This window comes from Rhinolophus sinicus, linkage group LG01 (assembly GCF_036562045.2).
Source record: "Rhinolophus sinicus isolate RSC01 linkage group LG01, ASM3656204v1, whole genome shotgun sequence".
NCBI classification, from domain to species: domain Eukaryota; kingdom Metazoa; phylum Chordata; class Mammalia; order Chiroptera; family Rhinolophidae; genus Rhinolophus; species Rhinolophus sinicus.
Genome location: NC_133751.1, coordinates 179,069,309 through 179,089,639, shown reverse-complemented (window position 1 = coordinate 179,089,639; position 20,331 = coordinate 179,069,309). Strand labels below are relative to the sequence as shown.

The following is a 20,331-nucleotide window of genomic DNA, read 5'->3' as shown; positions in this document are numbered from 1 at the left end:
TACTTTATTAGTTGTTTTGTGAGCTAAAAAAAATTTCCTCTTCAATACTGTGCAGACATGTTTCCATTTCGCAACCAGACAGAAGTTCCAGAGCAGAGTGTCCAGGGTCCTGTCTTTGTTATAAGTGGCCCCAATGGAAAAATTTCAAGGGTGAGTCAAAGGCCCTTTGAACTGGATTCGTGTGCATCCTTTAGCATCTGCACATGAAGAGAGGACACCAGGGAGTTCTCTGGCACCACTTTTCACACGTCTGTCAGATGACCTAAAGGATCAAGTAGATGTAGTAGCTCACTGTGTGTGTGTGTGTGTGTGTGTGTGTGTGTGTGTGTGTGTGTATGTGTGTTTTCCCAAAGATCATGGAGCTCGAAAAGCAATGAATACAAACCCATCACGTGAGATTTAAATATGAAGTCTGATCTTCCAATAGATAGACTTGTAGCTCTCTAATTCAAGACACATAGGAAATGTTTTCATTTCTTTTGTACAAGTATTTTGAGTTAAAAGAAGCGAGAAGCCCATCTAAGTAAGATGATATGCACATTGAATTCACATTTTATTCTTGGCTGAACAAAGGTCAGCTGCTTCATTGGAACTGACTCACAGCCTCCATGCAGAGCCCAACAATGTGACTTCTCAGTGTAAGCGTTCTTAATTTATTAATGTCAAAAACAGTGATCTTAAAAACCCAAAAGAAGTTCAGAAGCAATCAAGAGTTAAGAGCTCCTGCAAATCATAAACCATTCTTCAGACAGTCTGAGAAGCATTATCTTTTTATGCTGATATCAATGTTGAGATGTCAATAAAATAAGCAATCTATAACCCATAAAGCCTAATCACCTACCAAACTACTCTACTCATGCTTTGACTATTTACCAGGACCCCCCCTGCCTCCCACTTACGATACCATGTAGCCGGGCAGAGGCTGATCTGTGCCTGGCGATCTTTCAGAATATAGAAGAGCTAGTAAAAAACTTGTCCTGATGAGGAAAGTGAAAGGAACTTTCATCTGAACATAGACAATGTATTACTGAATGATGTCCAAGGTTACTCAGGCAGACTAGAGGTCGCACAAAGGTGACCCACTATTACTTTTGGCTACAGAATACATATGTTTTGTTTGGTCCACACATTGCAAGTTAATTTTTCAAATTAATGGCCCACATTTGAAAATTAGGAGATTCCATTTGAAAGCTGAATTTCTGGCTTCTTTTAAAATATTGGAATTGCTGGCCACGGTTGGCCAGCATTCCCATGTGGCAACAACTGACCAGAGCCGAGGACTCGCTGCCCTTTTCAGATGGAGCATGGTGGCCAGTGTGCCTCGGTCCCTCCCCACCCTGCTTGGCTGATTAATGTTACCTGCTTGGCCCCTGTAGGCATCTTCAGTCACAGCAGAGACTGCACATGTAGTTACTGTGTCTACAACACCGATATCCTGGTCCACAGTGGGTACCCAGTATGTTTGCTGAATGAAGGATTGAATGACTGCATCAATTCCGTACTTAAAAGGAATATGCAGAGAAGGACAGAAGTTCCTTTTCAACAGGGCCCACTTACGAATATCTAGGACTCATACCTTTGATTGATTATTTATTTCTTGGCCAACCTATGGAAGGGTCTCATGTCTGGAGCAAGGGAAACCAATTCTTGAGTAAGAAGATGAAACAAAGTACTTTCTTCTTGCAAAGATTAAAAAGAAAAAATTCTGAAGGCACAGACTTGACAAACAGCTAATAAGTAAAGGGGCAAGCAGATCCTGAGTGACTATACAGTTAAACAGATCTGACTTTTCTTAATGGGTCATTTACTGGACTGGTAACAATTAGGGGCAATTGTTCTTTTTGATTAAGTAGAACTTGGGCATTCACACCAAACAACAGATTTTGTAGAAACAGATATAAGAGGGCCCTAAAATAGGAATGCAGGTGCAAGATCACCAATAAATCCTGAGTTTACACTCATGCAAATGTGCATGGAAATGAATACTTTGCATCAGCAAGTGATGGGATGAGTTTTACATCATTAACATTTCAAAGCCTTTCATTATGAAAAAGCCCTAAAACTTGAGCTGTAAAGCCAATATTCTTTGGGGGGAGCCAACATTTTCACCTCAAAAATATCAATCACAGAAATTAAAAGCAAAACCAAAATGAGATCAGATCCTAAGATTCACCGATCCTAAAATTTAAAATAGCATAGTAAGTATGTTTTGAAAACATTACCCTTTCGTAAATCTGTACAGGGAGACAGTTCCATACAGCTTTATATTTTCACGGCACTCAGGACTTCATTATTATTATTTATGTGCTTTTATAAACAGTATCTGTATGCTGATATCTATCTTCTCAATAGGATTTATAAGTTCTTTCAAGCTTTTGGAACCTATTGGAAGCTTGCTCTGCCTGCTTGAACCACGGAATATTTTTAGGGCTTCTCAAATAACACTCTTTAGCAGAGAATGTACTTAAGGGGGGAGGCAAGAGTTGGGGCAGAAGTAGCTGAAGTACAAAGATTCTTTGAAATCCTTTCTTTCCTTAAAAATTCTTGTGAACAACGCATTTTATTTCATAATATTTCTGCATTCCTGTTAATATAAAGTAATGTTTTCTTCCCAAATCTCTTGTAAACTTGACGCTCCAAGATCATTCCTATGTTGGCCTTGAATTCCCTGGGCATGCAGACAAAGTTTGCACTACAACAAGTAGTTTCTTAATCCGTAAAATGTAATAATCCTACAAATTTTGTAGGGCTATTGTGAAACTAAATGAAATAACCTATGTAAAATGTTTAGTATAGTACAGTCAAAAATGCTAACTACAAATATTATTAATAAAGTGAGATATATGTGTCTAGACTATACTTCCTCTTTTTGTAATTACATTAGTGTTCACTGTTACTGGATCCCACAGCCTAGAGACAGTGAATTAATCACAATGGTTTGTTTTGTTTAACAAATATTACGCAGTACCTACAGTCTTCTCAGTACTGTGTTAGGTGCCGTGAGGGATATAGAAGCTTAGGTTATAATTGAGAAAATATCGTTTATACCATGTACAGGAAATGGAAAATACTTGTGAGACCATAGATACGCAAGCTCAAGATGGTGGTTGTAAAGAGAGTTGTGTTTTGTGGGGAGAAATTCAATGGTTCCTTCTATCGGTGACCTCCATTTTCTGACTGTCACATGAGGGGGCTGGATTAACCTCTTTATTAGAAACAGCTTTTCCCTTTTTGCACAGATATGGTATCACGCACTGTGCTAAGTGCCTGCCATGTATTTTCTCATTTTATCTTTATAATAACTACTTGAGATAGACACTATTCTTATTCTCCCTTTTCCAATATGCAACCACAGACTGAGGAGATAAAAAAATAGTTCAAGGTCACACAGCCAGTAAATGGGTAGAAGTTGGATTTGAACTCAGTTCTGCTTGCCTCCAGTGTATATGAATTGGCTTCCCCAGGGCTCTGGGCAGGTCTAAAACTAGGAGCTGCAGCACGGGTTACTAAAGTTAGGCGAACCCTGTCCTTCAGTCTAGCTGTTTCAGCTACCCTGAAAGCTCCAAATGCGGGTCCCACGGACCGCCATTTGCTGTTTATCCCAGTTACTAACAGTGCTTAGCCCATAAGGAAGCGTGCAGTAAATGTTTATTTGATGGAATGAGTTGTAAAAAATGGGGATACTCTCCAGAGATGCTCTAAATTCCACAGGTCCTGGCACCCAATATTGTCCCAAGAAAAAAGAATGAGCACATTGAAATCTGAGGTCTTTTGTTAACCTCTTAAAAAGTGATGTGCTAGTAACTTTCTGTTTTGGTATTAGAGAAACATTTGTGCCTGTGTTGGCTCTTAGTGTTTTTACCAATGAAACATGAAACTGAAGAGGAAAAAAATAAGCTTTACCTGAGAAACAGGAAAAATCCCGTCATGTGGAAATCTACTTTCACTGAAGAACCAATAAATTTCATAGGAACAAAACAATTTCACAATCAAAGGGATTGTGTAACTCCCTGAATATTCCACAGCTTAACCCTGGATCACATTTAGTTTTATTGAATAAAACCTGCTCTATTTTAGATTCTAAAATTTTGTCTAAAATTATTTAGAAAAATTGTGTAATGAAAATAATGAGAGGTATTTTCCATAAAGGGACGTTGAATTGTGGCCAAGGATCAGGTGAGGAAAATATAAAAAGAATGAAGAATCTGGTCTGATCCTTCATTCTGGTACAAAGAAAGGCATTGCAGTCAAAGGTAAAGGAATTTAGTTGAAACTTGGTTGGTAGTGCAGACTGCCATGTATCCAATTCCAGAGATAAAATTTCGGCAAGGATGAAGAATTTAAAATGGCCAGGAGATAAGAATTGTAAAACTAAATCCCAGTTGAAACATATGGTCTTAGGGTTCCCGTGAACACAGCAGACTGAATTCAGTAAGAGAAGGCCCAGCACGTTCCTTTGTAGCACGGTGTTGAACCTGACTGAGTAATCTTGTCTCGGTTGAAATTTCCAACCCATGAATCTCAGACTATTTGAGATGGTAAATCTGCCCTACTAGCTGTTGAGTAACTTCACAAGAGTGGAAAGGTTTAGAAATAAATTTAAAGACAATAAAATAAATCAAATCCAGAGGACTAATATTTTGTGTTAAAATTAGGAAAAGTTTTGCAATCATCAAGATCGTCTGAGTGTATTCATTATTGAAATAGAGTATTTGGTACATTAGGTAATCTCACTTGTGATTTCAATTTAACACATGTAATTGATTTTCTTTTGAGGTGTTAAGTGGGCAGGTGTCAGCAAACTTGACTAAGTTTGTAAACAGAAGTGGAGTGTTTTAAGAAAACTTCATTAAGTACCTCTCTAGGTTTGAATTATTAATCATAGAAGAGTTACTTAAAAGCTTGGAATACTTTGCCCATTAAGTTTGTGAGTTTGCCTGGTCAGGCATCTGAAGATGTTGAAAAAGATCAGATGTATTAAATTCATAAATGTTATTCAAAATGTTAAGAGGACTTTATGTAAGTTTCAAATGGAACTTTTTTTTAGGGATAACTTGTTGAACTTGAGTTAGTTGAACCTAAAAAGACCAAGTGTAAAGGATTGTATAAGTAGAATAGCAAGATTTGGAAGTTGTGAAGTCTTAAAAGTTATGTTTTAAAATTTAATACTAAATTCAATGTTATTTTATTATTTATATATTTTTTTTACTAAATTTATTTGGGGAACATTGGTTAATAACATTATATAAATTTCAGGTGTACAACTTTGTAATATAATACATCTGTATACTCAATGGTGTGCTCGCTACCTGAAGTCTAGTTTCCTTGTGTTACCATATATTTGATCCCCTCTTTGTCCTCTCCCCGCCCCTCTTCCCCTCTGGTAACCACCATTCTGTTTCCTGTATCTATGAAATTCAATGTCATTTTAAACCGAACTGACGTTAAGTAGCCCTTTATATATATGCACAGACGTCCTTTTGGACTTTAAATAACTCAGTAATACCTATTATTTGCTGCGTGCCTATTGTGCCCTGTGCTCAGTAGGTGCTACTACTACTCTCTTTTTGCCACATGAGGTTATTGAGGTTTTCTGAGACTGAGTGACATGCCTAAGGCTACAGAGCTCATGAGCCACTAGGATTTCAGTGTGAATTTTAGGACCCGCCCAGAATCCATATCACTGTCCGTCTGACCTACAGATTGCTTCTGATTGGGAGGCTCTAAATCAAACAACGAGGTGTCTACTTACTGGCTTCTTCTTTCACTTTATCCATTTCTGCCATTAATGAAACTTCTTTGTCAATGATGCTGGTAGGGGCGGAAAAACAAAGTCAAAGAATGCTTAATCAAAGACAAACTTTCAATGAAGTCATGAAGTAAAAGAAAGATTATTTTCATTAAACAAAATACACAATCACCATAAATATTTCTATGTTACAATGCCAGCAGCACACTCTGCTTTTCCAAAAATGAGGCAACGTGGAAGGGATGCTCCTAAGTATTACATAGTGACATCTGCTGATTAAATCATTGTCAGCAAATCTAAAAAAAAAAAAGCCTTTTCAGACTTTCAGAATTGCACTGCTTTGAATTTAAATTGGGGACTATTTTTGCCCTATGAATTCCAAAGTTCCAAAACAATGTGTAAGTATTTGAAAAGCTGGCACTCAGGTTATAAGGCTTGTACTTCTCAAAAGTCTCTATACTTCACTAGCTCAGATTCTGGCCAGGAGCAAGGCAGGTGGGCCCCATTCTGATGCAGATGGTCCTGACCAACTTTGTCATCTCCATGCTCTCTAATATGAGTCTATGCCGTCTCACTCTTCCAAACAAGCATTTCAAGCATCTTTATGTGAACTTTTTCCCATTATATTTATTTTTGGTTAGTCTTCTGAAAAAGTATTACTTGCACAAAATGAGTAATTATCTGTCCAAAAGTTTATTTCTCTCCCATACTGACTCCTAGTTTCCCTCCCAGAAGCAACACACCATCAGAAACTCCTATATCCTTTCACAGATTTTTATATCTGTATAAGCATAGATGTCAGATGTTTTTAAATTTTTGTTTTAACCATAAATATTTCAATATATAGCTAAAAGATGAGGACTTTGGGGGACTATAACCGTAGTATTACTTTAATACCTAAAATCTTAACAATAATTTAATGTTATCAGTTATTTACTCAATATAACTGATAACATTAATTTCCCATACCCTTTTAAAAACAGTTTGTTTGAACCAGGATGTAAATAAGGCCTGCTTACTACCACTGGTTGATTTTTTCTTAAATCTGTTTTGAGCTAGAGATAGATTCCTTCTTAACTCTGTTTTTCTCTCCTTTGCCATCATTTGTTGAAGAAACCAGGTTTGAATTTTGCTGACTGCATTTCCATGGTATTATATAACCCATTCTTTTATATTTCCTGTAAGTTTGTTATGAGATACAGAAATTTGATTGGATTTAGATTTGTTTTTTTATTTCAGGAGGAAAACTTACGTTATATATTTCCATCAGTAGACACATAATGACACAACACCTTATAAATATGCCTCCTGAAATCAAATCTGAATGTATTCAAATTTCTACACCTCATAACAAATTTATAGAAAATACAAAGGACATCTCTGTTTTTGATATTAGCAGCCACTGATGACCATCACCTGGGTCAATAGGGTTTGAAATATGGGGACATCCAAATGCTCCCACGCCTTCATTTATTTACTGGGCAGCTGCCATAAAGAGAAACTATCCCTTATAAACTACTTGAGTTACCATGAAATACGTCTTGTATAAGTAAGGCAGGATACATGCTTGGTTCTTCCCTTTTATTTATCAGTTTTTGAGATGATAGTTGGTTCCTTAGGATCCTCCGAAAGTAACTGAGATTTTTTTGTTTGTTTGTATAATTATGAGCTCATATTTTTTTTTCTCATATGTAATGCACTAAACACACTGCAGTTATATCCTTATTACCACTCAGATTGTTCCATCATATCTGCTATTTTTTTTCTCCATCAGATGTACTTTTAAAATCTAAAGTGTGCTGACAATGTATTTCTTCTTAAGCGGAACTATTTTGTAATATTTGTCAAGGTAAGAACTGGGCTATAGCTATAGGAGTTTGGGGCTCCTAAACCAGATGATGTAACCGAAACGTGAAGTGACTGTGTGCTGAGGAGCTCAGCTGTTTCCAACAAGGAAATCCGGAAGTCCTAATGGAAAGAACTGATGTGTAAGTCAAATTCTCCAGAACTGGGCTCTAAGCCAAATCCATCCAGTTTAGACATCAGTTATTCCCATGAGGCAGATGGCTTAAGATCACTGGATATGATCGCTTTGGTATAACCAGCATATCAGGTTACCTGTACCTTATTTATTGACATTATATAGGTATGATGTCAATGAGTTTTAATACAGGAAATACATGATACAGAAAGGTGTATGGTGAGAAGGAAGTCTTTATCCCATCTCTGTCCCAACTTATTCAGTTCCCCTCCCTGGAATTCTACGTTGTTAGAAGCTTCTTGCGTTTCTTTCCAGAGACCACGTATTCATAAACCAGCAATATGTTTGCTAATTATATGAAATGCTGGGTGGGTGGGAACAATAGGCTTGTGTTCCTGTGATTATGAGGTATATTTAGCGTCTCTGTCAAGTTCACAAATGTAGCCACAATCGAGGCCAAGTAATTTTTTCATTTTGTTTTTAGCAACCCCCTGAGAGAGGGCAGTTCCAAGTTAGTTTAGGAAAACAAGGTTAATGGATAAGCTGCTAAAGACATTAGGTGAGAACCTAGAGATCTGGAGTCTGGAGCCCAAATCACAATGTGGTTAAGCTACTCTGCCTGAGAAACACATTTTTATCCTCTATAGGCAGGGAGGCGAGAAGAGAGAGAGAAGAGTCAGCAAGAAGGCTGGGAGCTGTGTTGGGTGAAGAGCCTGAAAGAAATCACTGGAGTGGGGCGGAGGGGGGCAAAAGCGCTTCCAGGAGCCAGGAGGTCTCCTATGCGAATGTAAGGTGTACCCTGCTTGGTGTGCCTGGTCTGAACATGTGCAGGTACACACACACACTCTGCGGGAGTGGCTGGGTTTTCTGTCTGTGGACATGCAAGGCTGTACAGATGGGAAGAGGCAACAGCCTGAAGGCAGAGTGGACTGAGAATGTTAAGTCCTAACCCACCCCCAGAACTGGCACAAATCTGAGAGGGCTTTCAACTGCCACAGGACATGGGACAGGAGTCAAGGACAACCTCTTTGCTTAAGGGGCTGGGAGACTTCAGCTGATTTATGTCACGTGTGACCTGTCATGTGACACTTGCAGGTGACACTTGTGCTCCATCCTCTTGCCCAACGGTGTGAAACAGGGTTGGACAGGTTTGGGACGACTGTAAAGGAGGATGCCGCAGAGAGAACTAGAAATAGGGGGAAGCTGACAAACATTCATCCATCGGACAAATATTTGCTGAGTGCTTGCCATCTGCCAGGCAAGGGTGGTGGGGCTGGGAACCCAGCTGTGGATAAAAAAAAAAAAAAAAATCCTACCATCTTTGTGGAGCCTACACGTTCTTTTTGGGAATGCTGAGAGGAAGAAGGTGAGAGGAGCTGCCAAAATTGCTGGGGAAATAGTGGGAAGAGGGAAGAAAATGATGGCAAGAAGAAATTAGGGTTCTTCCACCCTTAACCAACAAGAAGGCTTCTAATTAGTTTCCAGGTTTTGAGAGCACGCAAAGTACACAACTAAAAGAAATACGTGCACACGACATAAGATTGGGTGTCTTCAGCCTTCTAGTAGATGGGGGGAAAGGAGCAGACTGCAGTGAGAGTGCCAGGACAGACTCACCTTGTCCCCCTACCCCATCTGTCCCCAAACAAGGCCACAGACCCCGGAGGCTGGGAACCCTGCAGCCTGTGTGTGTATTGGATGGGGAGAACGGTGTACGAAGAAGCCTTTGCTAATTTCTTAACCAGCTACAAGAGCATGGTAAATTTTTTTTTTTTTTTTTTTTTTTTTTTTAAGATTTTATTGGGGGAAGGGGAACAGGACTTTATTGGGGAACAATGGTCAAATTGTTGTCCTTTCAGTCTTAGTTTGTGGAGGGTTCTGTTCAGCTTCAAGTTGTTGTTCTTTCAGTCTTAGTTGTGGAGGGCGCAGCTCAGCTCCAGTTCCAGTTGCCGTTGCTAGTTGCAGGGGGCACAGCCCACCATCCCTTGCGGGAGTCGAACCGGCAACCTTGTGGTTGAGAGGACAGGCTCCAACCAACTGAGCATGGTAAATTTTTGTTGATTAAATTTGTTAACATAATTATGCACCCAGAGAGTTTACAAGATGGACATCTGGGGTCTAATGCATAGCCCCAGGTCTAACGCATATTACAGGAAGCTGATATTCATACAACGGTTAGTTCCGGCCTTTGGGGCTAGCAACAGGAGGAGTGAAAGTTATACACAATACATTGTTAATCTGCTTCGTGTCCACTTGAGGATGTGAGAAAGCCTGTGGAGTTGGCATCAGACCATGCTTCCATTCTTCTGGGTATTTCAACAAAATACTGTCCTCAAACACTTTAGTAATTCAAGCACTGTGGTGTATGACTGCTTTCAAAACTCATGCGCACAAAGGCAAGCCAAGGAATCTCTGCTGAGTGGGGATCCTGCTCTGAACTGATAGTCTAAATGCAAACAAGGTTCAGGTGCCAGCCTGAGACAGCACCCCCTGAACCTCCCTCAAGAATCTCAAAAAAGTGCACCTGAGGATTCCCTTGGCTTTTGCTTTCAAGGCAGCAGGCTGTGGAAGGGAAGAGGGGCTGTGGAAGTGGACGCAGGGGATGAAGTAGGAAAGGCCAGCTTGTCCCCTGGCAGGCTGTCAGACGGCAAGGAGCCAGCATCTTATCAAGCTTAGTGCCAGACCAAAGGAACGGGCCAAGAGAAAAGACTGTGTCTGAAACCTTCCAAATGTCCACAAGCCCTGGTGTCACATCCAGCTTCATGAGGAATTTCATCAGTGCCATTTGCAAGTCCTACTGAATCTTCTTAGCAGTGAAAAACAACTTCGCAGGCTAGCTAAGGACAGAGTGTGCTGGGCAAAACCCTGGTATAAGGTTACCAGATATGGGGGGAAAGAGGGAAGGCCTGTGAGAGGAATGACATCAGAGAGGTGACGAGTCATGGAAAAATCAGAGCTAGGGTCACAGATCACATTCCCACAGGGGAAGCAGTAAAGCTCACATGCTTGCTTTCGAGGTAAACCTGTGTGAACAGGAATCGGCCCCGACTCGCCTCACAATGAGAGCTGACCAAAGCTAACACATCCTGAGAGCTTACTGGGTGTTGGATACATGAAGCAGAGAGCCAGTGCCTTGCTGGATGATGTCATTTAAGTTTCACGACACCCCAGAGGGTATGAGCTCTGCTCTCTCCTCACCACAGGGCCTTGGCACATGCCCTGCTCTCTGCTGAAAGACAACTCTCCTCCCCACTCCTGCTTGTCTTCACCTCATTAACTTTGAGTATTTCTTCAGGTCTCTGCTTAATCATCACTTCTTCAGGGAAACTCTGACTGAAAAACTTCTGTTCAACTTCATGATCTTAGACTATTGTGGGTTGCTTGACAAAAATTGCTAAAGACTGATGAATGTAAGGGAAGAAAACACATTCATTTTTCTATGGCATACCAATAATGAAACTTTTAATTGGCATATTGTAGTCATTGTGTATAAATCATGTTTACGCAAAAATTTATAATTTTTGTTACTGACAGAATCTAATCTTTTGAGACATAAGCTTATGAATAAAAGTGCAACGATATTCACCAAACCACACGGGTTTGGCTCAGAATCAAAACAGGCAGTTGATGATTCTGTTTGCAAATTGAGGTGGTAATAAATTATTGAAATTTGTGCTTTCCCCCACTAATCATCTGCAATTCTAGGTTTTGAACATTTTGGCCTTTCAACAGTGATCCTCTGTACTTGACAGGAACACAGAACTCTTTAATTGGCTTTTTGCCGACCACTGAAAGTTCTCTCCATGGTTGGATCAAGTCATCCAGAGGGCACCAGACTTGACATACATTGAACGTGTTCCACCTAAACTGAGCCCACATAAATGACCTCACATGTTTCAGATGTGCCCTTTATCCTTCCAAACACATCTCCTCATTTTATCTAAACTGCCTGGACAGTAAAATTTTATTCTGCTGCCATAAAAAAGCTTTTATTATCAAAGCAATAAGGTGTAAGGATAAGGAGATTACCATGGCAAAGCCTTTATGGTTTATTACACAGCTAATCATAGAGATAAAGTGCCATTTTACAAAAATGTTTCCATTGTCTTGATTCCTTTGTGTAGAGGACTAATACTAACAATAATCAAAAAGAATCGGAAAGGTACGTCAGCAGGAATAGATGTACTATTTTCTGCTCTGTGGAAGACTCCTCTTTAAATTTGGAGACTAAGACACTGAGCGATAAAAAGGCTTCATTTGGAAGCCGGGACGAGCCACGTCAAGTCCTGTGTTCTTCATAAAGAAAGATGCTCTGATAGGGAGCAGCCACAGGACTGTCAGGGGTTGATAAGCTGGAGAGCAGAACCTGGGGGCGGGTACTGAGGAATGAAAGCAGAATTTCAAAGGGAATTGCTAGAAATCAATCAGTGACAGCAGCCAGAGTTAGACGCTAAAGAGTTAAAACTAGGCCACCTTCCTTCTCTGAGTTCGCCTCAGGGAGAGGGTAGTGAGACAAATTGCCTGGGACCATCTGATCCCAGACAATTTTACTTCAGGACCTTCTTGTGGATAAAGTGCTTCAGTTTGGAGTTTCCTTAACCCTTCCGCTGCCAAGCAGAACCAAGCAGGTGGAGAGGCTCTGGAGGGAGACAGAGCCCCGCCTCCTGCAGGATGAGCACGCTGGAGAAGGCCCTCTTGTCCGCCAGCCCATTAGAGGGAAAAAGAATGTGGAAATTGCTGGGGAGAAAGGAGTCCAATGAATGCTGAGGTGGTGTTTTAGCCTTTCTGGCCTTCACATTTTACATAAAACACACATGAGTGATAAGCCATAGAGCAAGAATTCCTGTATAAAGAATTTCTGTTTCTCTCACATTTGCCCCCCACTCCCCATGGCTTCTGCTCCTAACTGCTGCATCAGGAACTGTGCATGCCCAGGGGCATGCCAGCTGGGCTCCTGGCAGCCTTGTAGTGCCCAGTGCCCACTATGTGGGCCTTGAGCTGGGAGTTAGAGCTGATGGACGAGGCCGTGTGTACTGCCCACAAGTTCAGGCAGCTATGTCCCTTCCCCGGGGTGAGAGGATTTTGCCTACCAGGTGAAGTGTAGAAAAACTCCCTTTATACTTTTAGTACGTGCAATGCTGTTACCATGGGTACCATTTCTAGTGTAACTCCCCAAGCATTAGCAGAAATTCTTGGGCCCAGGGCAAAACTACTCAGGGGTTTCAGCTCACCCAGTTTTCAACTACTGCTGCTGTCGACCAAGTTCTGTCCCTGGCCTGACAGCCACAAATGCAGCAATACTGTGTGTGGGTCTCTACTCCTGGGTCAAGAGAACAGGCAGCCCTAACACTTATGACAGGTGCCTGCAAATGGCACCCATGCTCTTGCACGCTGCCAATTCCCTGCTCCTCCTTTACTCTGTTCTGCTTCCTGAAGGGTAGTAGAATAAGCCACCCCCAAATATGGCACTTTGGTATATTGACTATTTTGAGCTATAGGCACTTGAAAAACAGCAAAAGCAGGGAGAGGCTTTCTCTGAACTCTTCTTAACTACCTAAAGGCAGATTCTTCACAAGGAACTTGATTGCCATAAACACCCTTCCTCCCCAGGCGGTTCATCAGCCAGGGAGCATTGTTGACTCTTATCACAGGAGAGCAGACTAGAAATCAAGACCACACCCACACACCCTTTGCCAGACACTTGCATGCTTCCCATCTACTCTTCTAAGGGCCCATTCACCTTTCCTGAAAATCATTTGCTCTCCCTTATACCTCACCTCCTCTCCCCTTTCCCTTGTTAAGATGGTATTTCAGCCTGAGTTCTAAGCCAACTTTTTGAGTTCCTCGTTTTTTCCTGGGTATCTCCCATGTATATATGAGGTATACAAATTAATAAACGTGTTTGTTTTTCTCTTGTTAATCTGTCTTTTATTATAGGGGGTCTTAGCCAAGAACTCAAGAGGGTAGAGCAAAAATTATTTTTCCTCCCCTACACCCCCATCTTGTCCCCTCTCCTGTACCCGGTATACGGGCTACTGGCATCACCACTCACCCCGTGTCCGTGAGTCCTTTCCCTTCACTTCCCATGTGATCAAATCCTCTGAAGTCCACCCTAGAACTGTCTCTCCTACCCTACTCCACTTCCACTGTTGCTGATTTAACTCTAGGCTCATTATCAAATAGTTGGCTATGTTTATTTATTTTTTTGGTTGGGATTCCTGGGTTTGTCACCTTCTGCTCTGTCCATTTTTTCATTTAGATTTTACAACAACCTGCATTCTTTTTATAATTAGAAAAAAAAAAAAGGAATTATTTTTTCTTAAGGTAGCAGTGGTGACAAAATGGTCTTTTAAAATATTTCTTGCATTCCACAGTGTGATTTGGTAAACATATGAAACCCAACATACATATCGACAGCATGTAGACTAGGGTGGAACACACCCTTTGATAAACTGCCTAGTGATCGTGGCTCAGGGAAATGAAGTCGCAGTGCCTCTAAGCATGAACCACATTTAACATATAAAGCAAAATTAAAATCCCTTTGGCTGTCAATGAAAGTGACAGCAGCACTCAATTTGCCAATCAGGCCGAGCCCATTTGATTTCTATTTCTTTTATCAGAGGTAATATAATCTGTTAATGTTAATACCGCTTAGTCTGCATTTTTTATATTGAAATGCTACAATGATTTAAATCATAGTTAATGAATATTTCATCACACTGTCTGAGGTGCATTTCAGAAATGAGACATTTGCAGATTTAGCACAAGGACTAACTTCCAACACTTAAACAAAAATCCTAGAGTTCCTCAAAAAAGACATAGTTAATTGAAAAAACAAACAAACACAGGGATACCTTTTTTTCTTATAATTTTAAAAATGACATCAGAGTTGCAAAATCCTATATATTCTACAACTCCCACAACACCACATGTTCAGTGTAAAAATCTATATTCCTTGTCCACATCCATTTAGAATTATACATATAATTTTGCTTAATAATATGTTTTCTTATCTTTGCTAATTATTTCTTAGTTTTGTTTTCTTTCCATGGAGATCACTGTATAACTGTTCTCATCACTAAACTGTGTTCAGTTTCTATAGCTACACAAATTGTATGATTTATTACAACCCCCTTAAAACAAAAACAAAAACAAACTACATCTACATCTATAGAAAAGAAAGCAATGTGGATAATTGTCTTATAGCACAAGGATACCATTTAAGAAATTGAATTAACATTCTTCACATTTTTACTTTTTTCATGTTCATTAAAAAAAACTGGAAAAGCAAGATAAAATAAAACAAATTTCAAAATAAAACAAAATAAGACAAATGCTCTCTTGGTCTCATACTTAAAATAGAGTCAACCATTCTGAACACTTGCATTTCTTTCCAGTTTTTTGCGGGGAGTGGCATCTATGCAGAAGCCATCATGGTTGTTGAACATGAATATGTTAGGAACACAAACTAGAAGAGACTTATGTGGTACAAGAAGTCACAGAAATGCTGGCCCACAACCCAAGACCGCTGGGCCTAGCTGAGGCAGCTCCTTGCCTCCTGCTGGGCTCCTGAATTCCTTGGCTCTCATGTGGAAAGGGGAGGGGTGGGAACGTACACTTCTTGGTTTGGACCATAAGACTCTTTACCATCCAGCATTTTCTTGTCTCACGTACTGCCACTCCTCTTCAGGACCTGCCCTAGGCCATCAGTTTCCCAAGTGGGGGGAACAAACAAAATAATAAACTCTATGTACTTACTTCTTAGTCTAAGAAGTAGACCTTCCTCATCTTTAGTATACAGATTAACAGTAGAACCCATGTATGATTTATAAATAAGTTATCTGGTTTGAGACGGATGTTCTCACAATTCACTCACTGACGGACTGAGACCCAGGGAACATACTCCTTCCAGAGCACACTGTGGATGGACCCCTTCCTAACGAGCCAGCAGTGTTGATCCCCCTCCCCGCTGCCCCACGGCTCCATTGGTTTTTGCCAATACTGCATTACATAGCCTGTTTGTCTATTCCCACTAAACCTTGAACTTTTTAAGGGAAGAGATCGTCTTCTATCCCTTCGTGTTTTTAGCAGTGTTTCTTCAAGTGTGGTCCTCAGACCACTTACACGGGTACCCACTGTACTCATTAAATGCAGCTTCCTGGGCGCCGCCCCACAGAATCAGTTTCTGGGAATGGGGCCCTGATGTTTCCCATGCATTCCAAGCTTTGAGAAGCATGGCTTGTGACACATCCATCTATCTATTGGATGGATGAATGGTGAAAGGGGAAGAGAAGGTAGAGAGAAGGCATGGCAAGGCATGAAAGGGGAAGGAGGGCTGAAGTGGTGGCTACTGTGGCCATTCAGAATCAGGAGTCCTTTTGCCTTACTTCTCTCTTCATTGAGCAGTAAACAGTAAAAAGTTGTGATGAAATAGCCGTATCTCATAGCTGGGATCCAGTGCATGCTAAATAAACAGAAAGGTGGAGAAGCATAACGTCTTCCCAGTGTCTTGGTATAGAGGAAAAGAAATTTACTAAATGCTTATCTGGAAGAGAAGGGAACCAACCTACATTGAATTTCCACTGTGGGCCAGGCTAGAGATTTTCTAGAATAATCTAAGAAATGCTTATCTTGTACATGAATCTTCACAAAATCTCTAGAAAGTCTACGTAAAGTTAAGAAAGCCAACCATCTTCAGAGCTAGAATATGTGTAGATGAGATTTAAACCCCATTCTAACTCTACACCCCACGTTACCAATTAAGTGGTTAATAAACCTTGAAAATGTGACTTTTGTTAGAATATGGCCTAAGAACCAAAGATTTACCATCACTGAAATAAAAATATAACATACATATAAGGAATTTTATATTAACTTCATGTATTTTGTAGTCTTTTATATGATTTGTTGCTATCCTAGCTGACAAATTTTGCCCAAAATGATGCCTCAGTCTCACTCTAAGAAACTACAGAATCTCACCCTGTATCAGTCTAATAAATAGGAATAAGCTCCAAGATCCATTCTGAAATTATGATGTAAGCTATCCCACTTTTAACATTATAATGTATTTTATATTTATACTAATGTATAAGAATGAATTCACCTTATTTTCCCAGTGAAAATGGATTATACTGTAAACTAAGAAAAACACTCACACACAAATGATGCATATTCTCCCTCTGGTATTGTATAGCTAGAACATTTTGCTTAATTCCTTTTCATATTTCTATGGTATAAGGAAAACTAACAATTCCTATTCAGGAGCATGTTACCAAGCTGGTAGCCTTCATTTGCTGAAAAGATTCAGAAATCTTTTCAGATTTCAAGCTGGAGTCAGAATCAACTTCTTATCCTCCAGCGCTTATTGTGGGTCTATTATTCTGCAAAGGAGGCTGCAGTGAAAGGAAAGCCGCCTTCCAATGCTAAGTGTGCGACTGACATAACGTATGGAGGTAATCACACATGTAGCTAAGAAAGGCTGTTAATACAAGGTGCTATTGATGCTGGTTTCCTGGGGACCATACCAAAACTAGAAAGGCTAGTGCTGTAGTTTCCGTTATTTATCAACCTGCTCTTCCTTCATGTCGACGATTCACTCAGTCCTTGCAGTGGCCCTGGGGAAACATCTAACACAGAGAAAAACCTTGGGGAGGAAGGAAAATAGGAAAAGAAAAGCTTTCCCCTTCAAAAAGCGAACTACACTATTTAGAATGGCACCATCACAAACGAGGCAAGATTGGAAATACACTGTACCACAGGGACTTGCGTTAGTCACAAAGTCACAGGAACCTTGAGTTTCTCCATGGTATCCTCGTATGGTAGTTACCCTTTTCACAATTTCAAAATGGATCCTGAAGCTTATTTCTGTTTATTGGACTCGTACAGAGTAAGGAAATAGAGTCATTTTTGTCAGCCAGTACAGCAACAACAAAAAAACCCATACATATCACTCTCTTGAGGCATAAATATATTTATTAGCCTCTTCTATTGTCTCTTGATATCCTTTGCAGGTGTGTGCTCATCTCCGTACTGTGCATTCTTTCAATAAGCTGGCATAATCTCAACTATTGGGTGTGGGGAGAAGAAACAGGTTTGTTTAATTTCCGTTGTATTGTGCTTTGTACAAGTCACAAGCAGGTGGGCACTTAGGAAAACCATTTGATGAGAAGGAAAGGGATTAATCAGAAAGTCTTGTTTGTACAAGTTTTGATCAATGGGAAGATTGTACTCATTTCCAGAGCAGAAGGACACAGAGACCTTTTATTAAATTTCTTTAAAAAAAAAAATACATTGCAAACTCTTGATTTTTGTCTTCATTACATGTTGAGTCTAAGGAGCTGGTAAAATCTAGCCATCATTTAACACATTGCTGCTATTTTAATAGAGAACTGAAGGCTTTGTAATATTATTACATAACAATGCTAAGTGGCTGAAAAGTCAGTTCTCCTGCTGATAATCCCATTGCCAACATCCTTTGATGAATGGCACAGAGAAAAACATCATTTTATTACTGGACAACACAATACTCCAGATACCCTGAATGCTAGTGGGGCACTGACAATGCTTACTATTTCAACCACACGGTTTTAAAATGGAGTCGCTACTCATTACCCATGCTTATGTCAACATCCTCCATGTAACTGAACTCAAAAACCAAGCTTGCTGTTGTCACAGCATCTATTCTGTGACACAGATCTAATTCCAGGATGTGTTTCACCTACTATTAATTTCCCTATATTTATCTATCAAAGTATATACAGTGCTACAATTAATTCCAATGACTCCTAATTAAGAGAGGGTAATTAAATGGTTCACAGGTATTTGTTCAACCACGACTGCACCACAAGACACACAAAAACACCTTGTTTTTATTCCTTCATTTCATCTCATTAAGGAGCACAAGGGCTGGCACATCTGAGGATGTCACTGGCAGTGGAGTATTTGGACACATGCCATGTATGCCCAGGAACACCAAGTAATATTGTTGCCTGGCTGACGCCAAAGAAAAATAATAATCCCCTAGATGGAAAAATTCTCTACTGTATTTATCTTTACATGCTTCGGATCTTCACCCTAATCTCGGCCCCCCACTGTGCTATTTGGTTTTATTGTGAAATGAGAAAAAGACTCAGGTAGAGACAGAATGGCTAATGAGAGCGACTGCCTATCATTAGCTACAAGCGTCAGTTCTGAATATTTCCATTTTTCTCCTAAAGACTGAGTTGAATTCTATAATGAAAAACAGACAAAAAAGAAAAGCCCCCAAAGTTCTACACTTCAATACAATTGTTTTTCTGGTCTTCAGGAAACGAAAATGTAATTTGACCTTTAAAGTGTGTACCTAGAAGGTTCATGTTTCAGGCCATATGAAAAAAAAAATTTCCTACTTCACTGATCTGAAAGAGAAGATACTATGGTTATGTTTTGGGGGGTATGTAACTGACTGGAAAGGACACTTCCTCTCTCACGTCTCCAGTGGCACATTATGAGGGCAGTGGGAGAGGGGGGGATAGATAGTCAGGGGTGTTACAAAGGGAGGAATCTCCTTCCTTCCTCAAGGAGCTACAGCAGAACATGCAGAAAGGCTGTGTTGAAGTTGATGGCGAGGAAGACATGCAGTCTTCCTCTCACTGTCCTCTGTCCAGGCTTTCTCAGCATTACGGATGACTCAGGACAGATAAGTATTTGTAATATGGGTGGGGGCGGGAGAGGACGGTTCTGTGCATTCTATGATATTCAGCAGCATGCCTGGCCTCTACCTACCAGATGCCAATTGTGACAGCTAAAAATATTTCCAGACATGGTATCTCCTGGGAGGCAAATTCATCCTGCTTGAGAATATTGCTCTAGCCCCAGACATAGCCCTCTCTTTGCAGGACTCTCAATCAGTGAGTTTCAACCACAGATGTTCCCAAAGAATCACCTGGAGTTCTTTAAAACAAAACAAAAAAAGACACACCAAAAAACCTCTTTCTGGGTCCACTTCAGACCAGTGACCTCAGCATCCCTGGAGGTGGCACGTAGGCAAAGGATGACCACAGAGCTCTAAGAGTTCTTAATTATAGTGTATACACAATACTTTGGTATGGAGAGAAGTAAGTATTAATTTACAGGCACCATCTTTCAGTCACTGTTTAGTTACAAAGAGGAAAAATAAGAACCCTGAAGAGCCCAGAAAAACCAGGCTTTAGGCACCGCATGGGAAGCCAGGTATTAACCCCAATGCAGCTAAAAGTTTGGAGAATGTCGGGGGAGAATGAAACAACCAAGGAGGAAAGAATCCTCCTATGTGAGAAACCTGCAAAAGAAGGAAAATGGTCTTATTTGGGCTCAAAATGAAGTAGTTCCAAGGCTCTATGCTCCAAGAGTTTTACATCATGTGGGCACCCAAGAATCAGCAAGCTGGGTAGGCAGGACAAACTGCTGCAGAGCTGGTTCAGAAATGCAGCAGCCACAATGACAATTTCCCTGTGGGAAGCCTGCTGAAGCACACAGCCTGGAAAAAGGATACAACATTTAAAATGTCACAGTGATGGCACCGGTCAGTGTGGGGGGCCACCCTGCTGACCACCAGGTGGTCTGTGTGCGGTTTCGCGTGGCTACC

General features: G+C 40.5%; 1 protein-coding gene across 9 annotated transcripts in view; it reads right to left on the bottom strand.

Moving 5' to 3' along the window:
- The window catches only part of SPATS2L (spermatogenesis associated serine rich 2 like), a 162,562-nt gene that overhangs the window by 9,544 nt on the left and 132,687 nt on the right, over positions 1-20,331 (bottom strand). For all 9 annotated transcript variants that reach the window (XM_019746487.2, XM_074339760.1, XM_074339764.1 and 6 more), the window contains one exon: positions 5,753-5,811. In XM_019746487.2, the coding sequence (XP_019602046.2) occupies positions 5,753-5,811 (59 nt within the window). The remainder of the gene's footprint in view (positions 1-5,752; positions 5,812-20,331) is intronic.